The sequence below is a fragment of the Grammomys surdaster genome, unplaced genomic scaffold (genome assembly GCF_004785775.1).
Source record: "Grammomys surdaster isolate TR1022 unplaced genomic scaffold, NIH_TR_1.0 275, whole genome shotgun sequence".
NCBI classification, from domain to species: domain Eukaryota; kingdom Metazoa; phylum Chordata; class Mammalia; order Rodentia; family Muridae; genus Grammomys; species Grammomys surdaster.
The window spans coordinates 2,238,357-2,250,783 of NW_021604716.1; the positions used below are offsets into that span (position 1 = coordinate 2,238,357).

General features: G+C 43.9%; 1 protein-coding gene across 1 annotated transcript; it reads left to right on the forward strand.

Annotated features, from left to right (window-relative positions):
- The first annotated feature begins 599 nt into the window (after positions 1-599).
- Ascl4 (achaete-scute family bHLH transcription factor 4) lies at positions 600-1,034 on the forward strand. The gene has a single exon (XM_028776945.1). It carries the CDS (start codon positions 600-602, stop codon positions 1,032-1,034), a length of 435 nt encoding a protein of 144 aa, XP_028632778.1.
- Positions 1,035-12,427: the final 11,393 nt, after the last annotated feature.

Here is a 12,427-nt window from a genome sequence, read left to right on the forward strand (position 1 = left end):
TCTCCACCTCCCCAGAAATGAAAGAGCAGGGGTATGTTTGCAAACACTCTGAAAGCTCTTTCCATCAGACCTGAACGCCGGAAACCACAAAGGGCAGTCAAGTTTGGATTTTCAAGGAGAACGCCGGAGTAAACTTTCGCTCTGCTGGCCAGCCGGTCGGCCAGTGCTTTGGGAGGGTCTCTGCTCAATTCCTGAACAAGTTCGGGCTTCCGATAGCCACACTCGCTGACCCAGGAGTAAATTACAGCAACTGGGCAGCTTTGAAAGATTAATCTGTTTAGAGTGCGATCGTCTATTCAGGCTGGGGACTCTTTGTTAACTCTTGAATTAAGATCAGAGGGGCCACATGGATACAAGCGTGGATGAAGCGCGTCCTCTATCTTTGCCCCTTCTGCTCTGAAGCTTTATAAAGACCGGAGGAGAGCAATCAGCTTCGGAAATCATGCAAAGTTCCCTCCAAGTGTGCTCAGGTACCTAGCTTCTGGACCTAGAAACTTCTCCAAAGACACTCCGGGAAGTCTGGATGGACCAGCATCTCGGCTACGACAGCTTCCAGTCTGGTCTTCAAGGTGAGTCATCTGCGTGCTTTTCGGCAGAGAATGGAAAAACGCAAATCGGCCGGACTGCTTGCCCTGCCGTCCCCGCTACGAACGGCGCCGCTGGGCGCGCTGCCCTGGAGGGAGCCCTGCAGGGTCTCCGCGCGCCAGGATGCCACAGACTGCGCGCGGAGACGGCCGTGCCGGTCCTTGCCGCAGGGGGGCGTCGCCGAGCCCGCCTTTCTGCGCCAACGCAACGAGCGCGAGCGGCAGCGCGTGCGCTGTGTGAACGAGGGCTACGCGCGCCTCCGCCAGCACCTGCCGCGGGAGCTGGCTGGCCAGCGGCTCAGCAAGGTGGAGACGCTGCGCGCCGCCATCAGCTACATCAAGCAACTGCAGGAGCTGCTGGAGCGCCACTGGCCGGACTGCAACAGCGACGGCGAGTCCAAAGCGTCCTCCGGGGCCTCGCCCTGCAGCGAGCCTGAGGAGCGTGGCTAGCAGCGCCCTCGCCCACCAGGCTTTCGTGGTTGCTTCTTTGGGCCCAAATCTTAAAACAAAACAAACACACCAAAAAAACAAAACAAAACAAAAAAACAATTAGATGCTTCTGGATCTAGGAAAGAAAGGTAATTTAATGTTTAGAGGGTTTGGGGTTTTCCTCGTCCACCTTTATTGATTCCGAGCTTGAAACTTAAAAAATGCTTAAGCAAACTCATTTCTTGTACTTCTGAAGCGCAGAAGACCATCTCAAATCTATACGGTGATTTTAAAAACCCAAAGGGCTGTAGGAAACCTTAGCCAGAGAAGAAAAACAAACTCACATGCACACACGACAGTCCTTCATGTGAGAGGAGCATTCTCAGTCATTCCTTCCCTTTGGGAAGTGCACTGGAAGTCTCATCAACACCTCACTGAAGGTGAAGGTGGCTGAGCGGACACTCTATAAGCAAGACATTTGTGGAGCATCTGCTGGACCTGAACATCGCCGTGCTAAAAAGGACAATGCTTGACACATACTGCTTTGTCGGTAAGAGATCGATTGGAAAGTTTAGCAGGTAATAAAGTATCGCGTTGTTAATGATCGTTTTTGGAGGAGATCTTAACGGCCATCTTCTTTCCCAGTTTCTGCTCACTATTTGTTTCTCTTGCCCTTTTCTCTCATATGTCCCTCTGTACAGTTCTCATCCCGTCTAACCTTCGGTTGGAAAAAAAAAAAGCAAATATGCTTAGTGCCTGCTGGTGTTTGACACTGACGTGACAAATGACTTAGTGCCTTTTGGCATTTGAGCTGAGTGGAGAGAGCCGTGGCCGATAGGGTTGGGTTGAACTCCTTACACATCCAAGCCATTTTGTCTTTGAAAGCTTTTTAGTGTATTGAATATTTAGCTATGACCATTCCTTCTACCTCACCAAAACAGTTATGAATATAGTTATAGAAATCACTAGGTGCTTGTTGACATCTGAGGGTAAACTGATTTCTAAAGCTCCTGACTCAACACCCCCCCCCCCCCCCAGTTCTGTGGTGCTGGGAATTGAACCTCAGGCTTAATGCATGCTAGGCAAGTTCCCTCCCACTGGTCTCTACCCATCCCTATGCTCCTTCTAACCTCATGAATTACCCTTTCTTTAGAGGTAGCTTGAGCTGAGAGGGATGGAGTTGAGGACTACCCTTGGCGAGCACGCTCCAGGGACTACCTCCGGCAGCCCCTTACCACCTGCCCCGTTATTCGGTGGCTATTTTTTCCTTACTAGGATTTTGTTAATCTTTCAATTCTGTCTTATTTAATTCTCAAATATTTTTGGGCTGGATGTTACACATATATTTTGCTTAAAATTTAAGAGTGTATCCCGGTGGGACCTTGCTTTTGAGCTGGACATGGTGGCACACACCTTTAGTCCAGCACTTGGGAGATAAAGCAGGGGGGGGTCTTGCTAAATGCAAGGCCAGAGAGGTCAGCATAGCTAGTTCCACGTGAAGTAACTCTATAAAAAACAAATCAATCCCCTTTTTATTTTTATTTTAAGAAGTAGGAGGCTGCCCCCCCTCATTTTTTTTCGTTAAATCCCCCCAGACTCCTCCATTTTGATCTGTAAGGCTGGCCATTGTTTCAAATGGAGCTTCAGTGAAGCCTGCCTAAGGAGACAGTACTCATGGTACCTTCCTGTTGGGTTGAGAAAGCGATCCACCATGCCACTGCAAACCTTCCTGTTACTTTGTTTGAGACAATGATTTGGGGAGATTTGGATTTTTAGAAAAATAAGAGAAACAACTTGTCTCAATCATGTAGTCTTGAGTGGGGGAGCACTTTTTCTGGGACTATCCTGATAGCCTATAGGAGGAGCATCAATTGGAATAAGAACTTTCTCCTTTGTTAAATTGTGTTTTTAAATCACTCGTGTGTGTGTGTGTGTGTGTGTGTGTGTGTGTCTGTGCGCGTACGACTGAGCACATGTGGCCACAAGTGCCTCAGTGCACACACATAGAACTTACCTGACTCCTTTTTGAAAGCAGAAACCATTATACTGTATTGTTAAAAATAAAATTTCTGTTTGTTTCCTGAAACCTGACCTGCTCCAATCTGTGACTTTGTTTTGGGGACCGCCCAAGCCCTCCCTAAACACTCTCTAATTACTTGATGACCACATGGAAATAGATAGGGGGTTTGTTATTGTTTTGAGATTTTTCTGTATTTTCTAATTGCTTCATTGTCTTCTGCAAACCTGCTTTGCAACTATGTCTGATTTTACACTGTAAAAGAGCTCTAAAGACTGGACTCAGGACTGCTCTCTTTAGCCTGACTTAGGAGACAGGCTCTGGCCAGCTCTTGGGTGCATCCCAATAAAAAGCAAGCTTGCTTCAAATTAGGCTCAGATGTGGCAGTGGCTTCCCTCTTGCCCAGGATGAACAAAAGCCCTGTGACATCTGTTCTCTCCTTCCACCTTTGTGTGGCTTCAGGGATTGAATTCAGGTAGTACAGCTTACATGACAAGTTCACCCACTGAGCCATATCACTGGCCCCAGGAATGAAAACTTCTAAAATTTGCTTTTCTCGTTTTCTGGGATGGAGCACTCCATTAAGCCAAAGAACATGTGAACCTTCGAAAAGAACAAAATCAAGCCCCAGTACTGTTTATGGAGTGGGATGTTACATTATGGAGGTAAAGGGTTTATGAAAAAAGAGAGGTTTCCACGTCATTTGAGGTCTTCCTTGAGTGGTTTGGTTTTCCGAGCCTAGAAATCCCCCTTGGTTATACTTCATGGCAGACAGATGCTCCTCCAGGAACCCTGCTACCCTGATAACTGCTGTGACACATGCTCCCTGAGGGCAAAGAAGAAGGAACCCTGGCCTTGAATCCTTGGCCTCCAGAGCTGAGAATTAACTGCTGTTTAAGCCACCTGAAACAAAGCCTTATCTGGAATTTGAAAGTCAAGCCCTATCTGGCCAGGGAAAACTTATAGGAAGGTACCAGTACCCATGGTAAAGAAGTACACAGGCCCTAAAGGGATGCCATCGTCAGAAACTTTCTCAAGTTTCCATTCAGATAGATTTTCTTCAAAACACTTGAAGTTATCTTTGCTGTCTTCAAAAAGAATAGTAATCCCATTTGTCACCCTGGAAATGAGACTTTGGTTAGAAATGCGGGTCCCCAGAATCCTCCACTGCAGTTATGGCTGCAGGTAGCATCCCACTAGATATCCCCTTTTGACCTTTCTCTGTTGGCCATCGAACACCTTTCACTCCATGGTAGTCAGACAGGCTGCCTCCTGGGGTGGAGCAGATGGCCTGAAGTTGCTTTATAATTTCTTTACAGGTAGGCCTGTGACAACTAAGACCGTTTCCAGCCCTTTGATTGTTGTCACCGAGTTGCATATGTGTTTTCCTTGTAGGCTCTCTGGGTGGGGAGGCTGGTGTTTAATCTCATAGCTGCTTGGCTGTGTCCTTTGCTTGAAGACCTGTCTGTCATCCTTTCATGTTGGCTTTCTTACTGTCATTAACTGCAGCCAGAATGAAACTGCAGCTGCAGCAGAAAGGTGTCCATCAAGACAGCAGAACTCTCCAAACTGGTTTTGGCTTTCAGAGCGGGCCTAGAGAGGCCACTCCTGAAGGTGGTTTTCATTTCCCTGACACTGGGAGATAGTCAAAGAATTCTACATGTGGGCCATAGGCAGGGGCTTGGGAGATGATCTGATCTAGTTCCAAGAGGTTTAAACAAATGAAGATTGAATAATCCAGGACACATATTCATCTTCAGATATACCTTTTCTTTTTAATTTAATTTTATTTTCTTCTTCCTCCTCCTCTTCCACTTTTTTTTCTTCCTCCTTCTTCCTCCTCCTCCTCCTTCTTTGTAAAAAAACAAATTGAAGGCAGATCATTCCATATGTTAGCTGTTCCTGAGGTTATACTGTAGAGCAGGGTAGCCTTTCTATGTACTATTCTCAGCTGATTTTCACAGCTTTGTGAAAGGATGGATGTATCACCTCCATTCTAAAGGTGCAGAACCTCAGGCTTAGAGAGTAACTGACTGCCCTAGTTATTTTGCTCACTGTTTCAAGAAACACCCAAAAGAAGAGACTTGAGGGCGAAGGGTTAATTCAGGCTCATAGTTGGAGAGGGCTATATATACATAGAGACACACCGAAGCCTGTGTCTCCCAAGGTGAGGGGAGTTTGGCTGCACCGGGTGGTTCATTTTTTTCTGCAAATTGTAAAGCAGAAACAAGACAGGACGTGATACAAGGCTATAAATACAGGACGTGATACAAGGCTATAAATCTCAGGCTTGACCCAGGGAGCTGCTTCCTCCACTGATTCCCACTTCTTAAAAGCTGTTCAACCTCTCAAGGTAGCGTCAGCCAGGGACTGAGTGTTCAAATACGTGGCCCTTTAGGGAATGTGTTACATCTAAACCGTAGCATTCTGCTTCGGCCCATGGCCATCTTACTATGTAAAACACACTAAATTCAATTTCAGACACTCCCTAGTCTAACAGCTTCACCACTGTTAAAACCTCTCTGAGTCTATGTCACTCTCTTAACTAGGAGACCCTATTTTGTTTGGTTCATTTTTGTTTTTTCAAGAAAGGGTTTCTTTGTGTAGCCCTGACTATCCTGGAACTCAAACGCACAGAGATCACCCACCTCTGCCTCCTGAGTGCTGGGATTACAGGTGTATGCCACCACCACACAGTTAAAATAAGTATTTTTTATGCTATATATTTCTAACATACAATGGAGTAAGTATTCCTTTTCTAAAAGAGAAGAATGGAAACATAACAGGGACAAATCAGACCAAAGCAAGACTGAAACCCAGCAGAGCACACACCAGACTGTTCTGCTCTAAGTGCAGCATGTGGGTAGCATCATGACATCATCCGAGCTCTAACAAGCTTGGTAGTACTGCCTTCCAGCTCTGCCGCCTACAACACATTGATGTCTCTCTTGGACCAGCTCCACTCAGAGCCCGCAGCCTTTACTGGTGAATGTTTCACATTTCTGGTATCTCCAGGATCTTGGAGTGTCCACTGTGCCTTAGGCTTCACTTCACAGCTTGTAGCATATCATACACAGTAAATCATGTAACAGGTGACATGACTGTACTATGACACATGGCTTCAGAGGCTTTCTGGAACTTTGGTGTGAGCTTCTGTGACTCCATAAGTCGTGTGTGTGTGTGTGTGTGTGTGTGTGTGTGTATGTTTGCAAAACCAGGACCATGAAGAGATGGCACAGAGGCTGACCATTTGTTGCTCTTGCAAGAGGATCAGAGTTCCACTCACAATTGTACATGGCAGGCTACAACAGTCCTAAGGGATCCAATGTCCTCTTCTGATCCTTGTGAGCTCCAGGTATGTACATGGTGTGCCCATAAAAATACTCATACACAAAAAATAACAAAATAAATGAATCTAAATTTAAAAAAATTAAAAGCACTATATATATGGTATATGATATATATATATATATATATATATATATATATATATATATATATCACCAAGTTCTGCTTCCAACTTGAGATGTAGGCTGACCACTTTAAACCACAGCTGCTGTGACTCTATACCTTCCAGGCTGAATCTGGGAAAACACCAGTTAAAGCCTTACTTGAATCAGAATGCCTTTGTGGTGGTTTGAATAGGAGTGGCACTATTAGGAGGTGTGGCCTATTTGGAGTAGGTGTGGCCTTTTTGGAGAATTGTGTCACTTTGGGGGTGGGCTTTGAGATCCTCCTTCTAGCTGCCTGGAAACCAGTCTTTCCCTGGCTGTCTTTGGATCAAGATGTAGAACTCTTAGCTCCTTCTCCAGCACCTTGTCTTTCTGGAAGCTGCCATGCTCCTGCCTTGATGATAATGGACTGAACCTCTGAACCTGTAAGCCAGCCCCAATTAAATGTTATCCTTTATAAGAGTTGCCTTGGTCATTGTGTCTGTACACAGCAATGGAAACCCTAAGACAGCCTTAGATCTTTGTTCACTCATTCTCTTTTCAAATGAAAGTCTCCTAGATGAGTCTGCATTATTCCATCTTGGGGCTCTGGATGAGTGGAGTATTACCTTCAGGAAATCTTTTCTACTGTCTTGGTGCAAAGTCCAAGGTTTCTCCTTAATGACACTGTCTTAGTTAGTGTTTTATTGCTGGGAATAAACTCCATGACCATGGTAACCACTTATAAAGGACCACATTTAATTGGGGTTGGCCCATAGGTTCAGAGGCTTAGTCCATTATTGTCATGGCAAGAAGCATGGCACATGCAGGCTGACATGGTACTATAGAAGTAGCTGAGAGTTCTACATCTGGATTGGTGGGCAGCAGGAAGAGAGAGTGACACTGGCCCTGGCTTGAGCTTCTAAAACATCAAAAGCTCAGCTCCTATGACACACTTCTTACAAGGCCACACCTACTCCAACAACACCATACCTCCAATAATACCACACACTATGATTCTATGGGGGCCATTTTCGTTTAAACTGCCACATTCCACTCCCTGGCCCCTGTAGACTTGTAGTCATATCATAACGCAAAGTGCATTTAGTCCAATTTCAAAAGTCCGCATAGTCTGTAACAGTCTCAACCTTATTTAGAAATCCAAAATCTCTTCAGAGACTTGTGATAACCCTTTAATTGTAACCCTTTGTACTGGTTAGTTTTCAGTGTCAACTTGACACTCGCTAGAGTCACCAGAGAGGAAGGAGCCTCAGTTGAGGAAATGCCTCCATGAGGTCCACATTCCTCCAAACAAAATCTTGGTCAGGCCTGTCACAGAAATACCCCAGTCCTGGGTACCAACTTCTGGTTTAGTTAGGGTTTTACTGCTGTGAAGAGACTCCATGACCACTGGCCACATGACCTCTTATAAAGGACAACATTTCATTGGGACTGGTTTACAGGTTCAGAGGTTCAGTCATAAATAGAAGTATGGCAGCATGCAGGTAGACATGGTACTGGAGTAGTCGTTGAGAGTTGTACATCTTGATCAGAAGAGACCAGGAAGAGAGAGTGACACTAGGCCTGGCTTGAGCTTCTAAAACCTCAAAGCCAAGCCCCTGTGACGCTAAGGTCTTTAACAATTACAATCACTTTGAGCCTGCCTTGACCTTCAATTTAACTGGCTTCACACTTCCTCCCTCATCAAGCTGCACAGTTCTGCTTGCAATTTGAATCAGGTCCAGCATTATCTTCTCCAAACCACTCATTTTTCATGTCACTGTGAGTCTTGGTAATTCTGTGAATAGCTATGATACTACCTGAATATTGCACTACTTTGAATTTTTTTTCTGGAAAATAAATTGGTCCATTATTTTAAAATCAGCCTTACTTGAGTATGCATGACATGGGCACCCCATTCTCCAAATCAAACTAGCTTGATAATGATGAGTCTCGCTGAATTACTTTCCCTGTCTCTATGAAAGAATACCTTGGGACCTGAGGGAGAGTTACTTTGGCTCCCAATTCAAGTGTACTTTCCATCATGGTGGTGAAGGCAAGAGTATGTTATACCACATATACATTCAAGAAACAGAGCTCTGAGTGATCAGCTCACTCTCTGCTTTTCTTTCAGTCCTAGTTCCCAGCCTGTGGAATGACAGTGGCCTTAATTGATCTCTCATAGGTGTGCCCAAAGGCTTTTTAGTCTATATTCCTTGTCAACTTGACACCCAAGCACATCACTTAAAACCATCTCTTGTCCTTATCTCTGGACACAAATACATTCAGTCCATATTTAAAGTTCCAATAGTGCTTAACAATTCCAACTTTGTTTGGAAGGCCCAGGCTTTTTTGAGATTCAAGACAATCTCTTAACTGAACAGCAATAAAATAAATTATAAATGATCAATATACAGTGCCACAGAATAAATTTTCCCATCCCAGCAGGGAAGAATGAGAGCATAGCAAAGAAAGATCAGATCAATATAAGACTAGAAACTATCAGAGAATGTAGAAGAAAATATAGGCATGAGCCGGTGGTCAGCCTACTTGGCATACTGTGTTTCTAAGTAAGAAGCATGACATAGCATGCTCTCCCGGAAGTCAGAACGCTGGATTCTGAAGTTGTGAGTAAAGTAGTGAGCTGCTGACGTGTCTGCACTTTCCATACCTCCTTGTGCTTCTTCCACACAGAGACTCAGGCAGCAGTGTGCGTGCTCACTGTCTAATCTGAGGGAATGTGCTAACCAATCAGTCACTAGGCTTCCACTATATAAGTGGTTGCTCACATGCATCTCAATAAATGTAATACATACTTAATAATTTTTATAATTGCTTCAACATAGTTGGTACTATGTATTGTTTGTTACAATAAAAAGTGAGCTTTTTAACTGGACGGAAATGGGGAAATGTTGTGGGTAGGCCTGATGCTTGAACTCTGCTTCCTCAGGAGGGGTTGCCCAATGAGATGTTCATTGAGATGCTCAATAAAGCAGATGTTTTCCCAGAAACTATGTCCAGAGTGGTTCATCTCCTCGTCCCTTACCAACCCACAAGCATTGCAGTCTTGTTGTATATTGATACAAAATTTTAAATTAATTTTGTTACTCTCAGGTAGTCTCGTGCCTATGCAGGTCATTTAATACAAGCCTGAGACCCAATCCTTTTAATAACTGTTCAGGATGATTAAGTAATGTAAGTTAATAGTCAGTGGAACTCATGATCAAATTAGATTCTGATTTAGTTACTTATAACAAAATGTTCTCAAGATTATTCAAATAGTGAATAGCTAAGAATAATCAATGTTTAACAATTCAATTATGCTATATATAGATAGATGGTCTTCAAAAGCATTAGAGATCCACAGAATATGGCACCTAATGTTATTTCATTATTAGAAGATCTTCTGAGTATGAGACATGCCTGCTCCTGACATTTCACTTCAAGGAAGATACTGAGTATCATGACCTCCAGGCAGAATTGCTTCAATTGTGACAAGCTAGCTACTGGGCAAGAGATGTCCCAGCTTCATCTCTAGACAAAATACTGCCCCCCAAAAGACAAATGGATACAGGATAGCCGACTTCTAAGCTCTGCCAAGACAGAGTAAGCCAGTCCAATTCACTTAAGGTCTGTCAGATGGTTCTGGGCCAGAAGGATTAAGACAGATGCAACAACTGTCCAGGGTGTCAGCTGTTTCTGCCAATTGTATAAATTTTGCAAGCTATGTCTTTGTGCAGCCTACATATTTAGGTAATATTTAATTCCTTCTCAGATCTTTGATGGAGTTAAAGACTAGTTAGTCTCACAACTGCAGTTAAGTTGTTTAACATTAAGATGATATTCTGGGTTTGAAAGGGTGGTTTTTTCAGATGGTAATAAAAGTTAAAATCAAACATGATTGAGGTACAGAATTGTAAACTCTTGTAGTTAGGATAGGTGGTTGCCAAGTATAATGAACTGGATGTTATAAATGTAATTCATACTTAATAATTTTTATAATTGCTTCAAAATAGTTGGTACTATGTATTGTTTGTTACAATAAAGAGCGAGCTTTTTAATTGGACAGAAGGGGAAATGTTGTGGGTTGGCCTGATGCTTGTATTCTAATGTTAACTCTGCTTCCTCAGGAGGGGTTGCCCAATGAGCAGTCCATCATGTATTCAGGTGACCTCATGTGACCCTTCTCCCCATTTTAACTGATCAATAAAGGCTAGAGCCTGTGATTGGGCAGTGGAAGGGAAAGGTGGGACTGGAGGTTTGAGAGTGGGAGCAGGGAGAGAGGAGAAAAGAGTGAGGTGGGAAGGAAGGAGAAGGACGGAGGAAGATGAACCCTCAATCCACATGGCCAGGAGAAACCACAAGTTAGCAAAGGGTCTTATAGCTGGGGAGTAAGTTAGTATAGTGTTAGATCTGCCCAATCTAGGCATATAGCTTATAATTATAGTAACTGAATTGTGTGTTTTTTTATTGAGGTTGGAAATTCCAGCAACATCAGTGATCCTTCTATACTTCAAATAGGCCAGTATTACACTGATGGTCCCTTCTCACATACATACTAAGTCCAGGTCTTTCCTGATTTCTGGCACAGATGAGTCCAGGAGTTCCCATATCATGCACTGGATTCATGCTTTCTCTTCCCTTCATGTGGGTTCCATTCTCAGGGAGGTTTTGTAACAAGGTGGCTGTTAATAGGTGTTAACAGATCTTTATTATACTATCCTAGCAACCCTGGGGGAAGACAGCACCTTGCTCTTGAGCAAGAACTTCCAGGATTCATGTGCCACTTCAAGTCAGGAACTGGAAGAAGTGATTTGTGTGTTCTGGTGTGAGCCTGTGTGTGGTTAGCTCACCCACACAAACTGAAAGTTGGAATGGGGTATTGGCTCTCCAAGAAGCAGTTGTTATCAGAAGGAAAAAGGATGCATGTGGCTGCTGTATTTTGAGAGCTAGTAAGTATCTAAAGAATGAGATAGGGATTTAAACAAAGAGTGAGAGACTACAGATGTCCAGGAATTAGAACTGACAAGATGTAGGTGAGGGTCGGGGAGACAGAAATCAACAATGACACTAAAACTGGCTAGATGGCCCAGTGGGTACTAGTCACTTGCTACCAAGCCTGACAACATGAGTTTGATCCCCGAAACCCACATAGGAAGAGGATTGATATTTGCAAGTTGTCCTTTGACCTCCCAACCATGTGTATGCATTAAATAAAGTGTCTGACTGAAAATGCGCAGCCTTCTCATTTGTGACCATTAGCATAGCCTACTTGATCTAGAATTACCTAGGAGACAACATGAGTATGTTGTGAGGGAGTGTCTAGATTGGGCTGAGATGGGAAGCCCCAGCCTGAATGTGGATGACCCACTCCATGTGCTGCAACTGAACAAGAACATGAACTGGGCACCAGGATTCATCTCTGCTTCCCGAATGCAAGGCAATGTGACCAGCTGCCTCCAGCTCTGGCTACTAATGCCTTCCCTGACACAATGGAAAGCAAGCTTCTTTAAGATGTTACCATCTACAACACAAGATTTCATGAGATAACAAAAGATATCCTCCACACAAAGCAACGGTTAGTATTGCCAGCTGTGGTCATTTAGTGTGTTTATAATAGTTACATAAAAATGTAAATGTGGTGTCACTGTGCTTAAGTAATGCTTTGGCATTACTCAAAGCTGGCCAGGCCAGCCTCACTAGTGAGTCATCAGCTGGCTCCACACTGCAGATACTCTGTCTTATATTTAGGGTAAGAAAGACAGGAAGGCTGTGGCAAGTTCTTTTCTCCTTTGCCCTATTCCTCAGCATACCATATGCCCTCCTCAACATACCCCACTGTGCTCTTGTCTAGTATCTTGATTAAAACACTTTGGGTGCTTGATGCTTTCCATGAGAAGGGAATCTGAGTTTGCTTGTTGTAGAGGAGCTCCACAGATGGACAAAACTGACACAGGAAGAGAAGA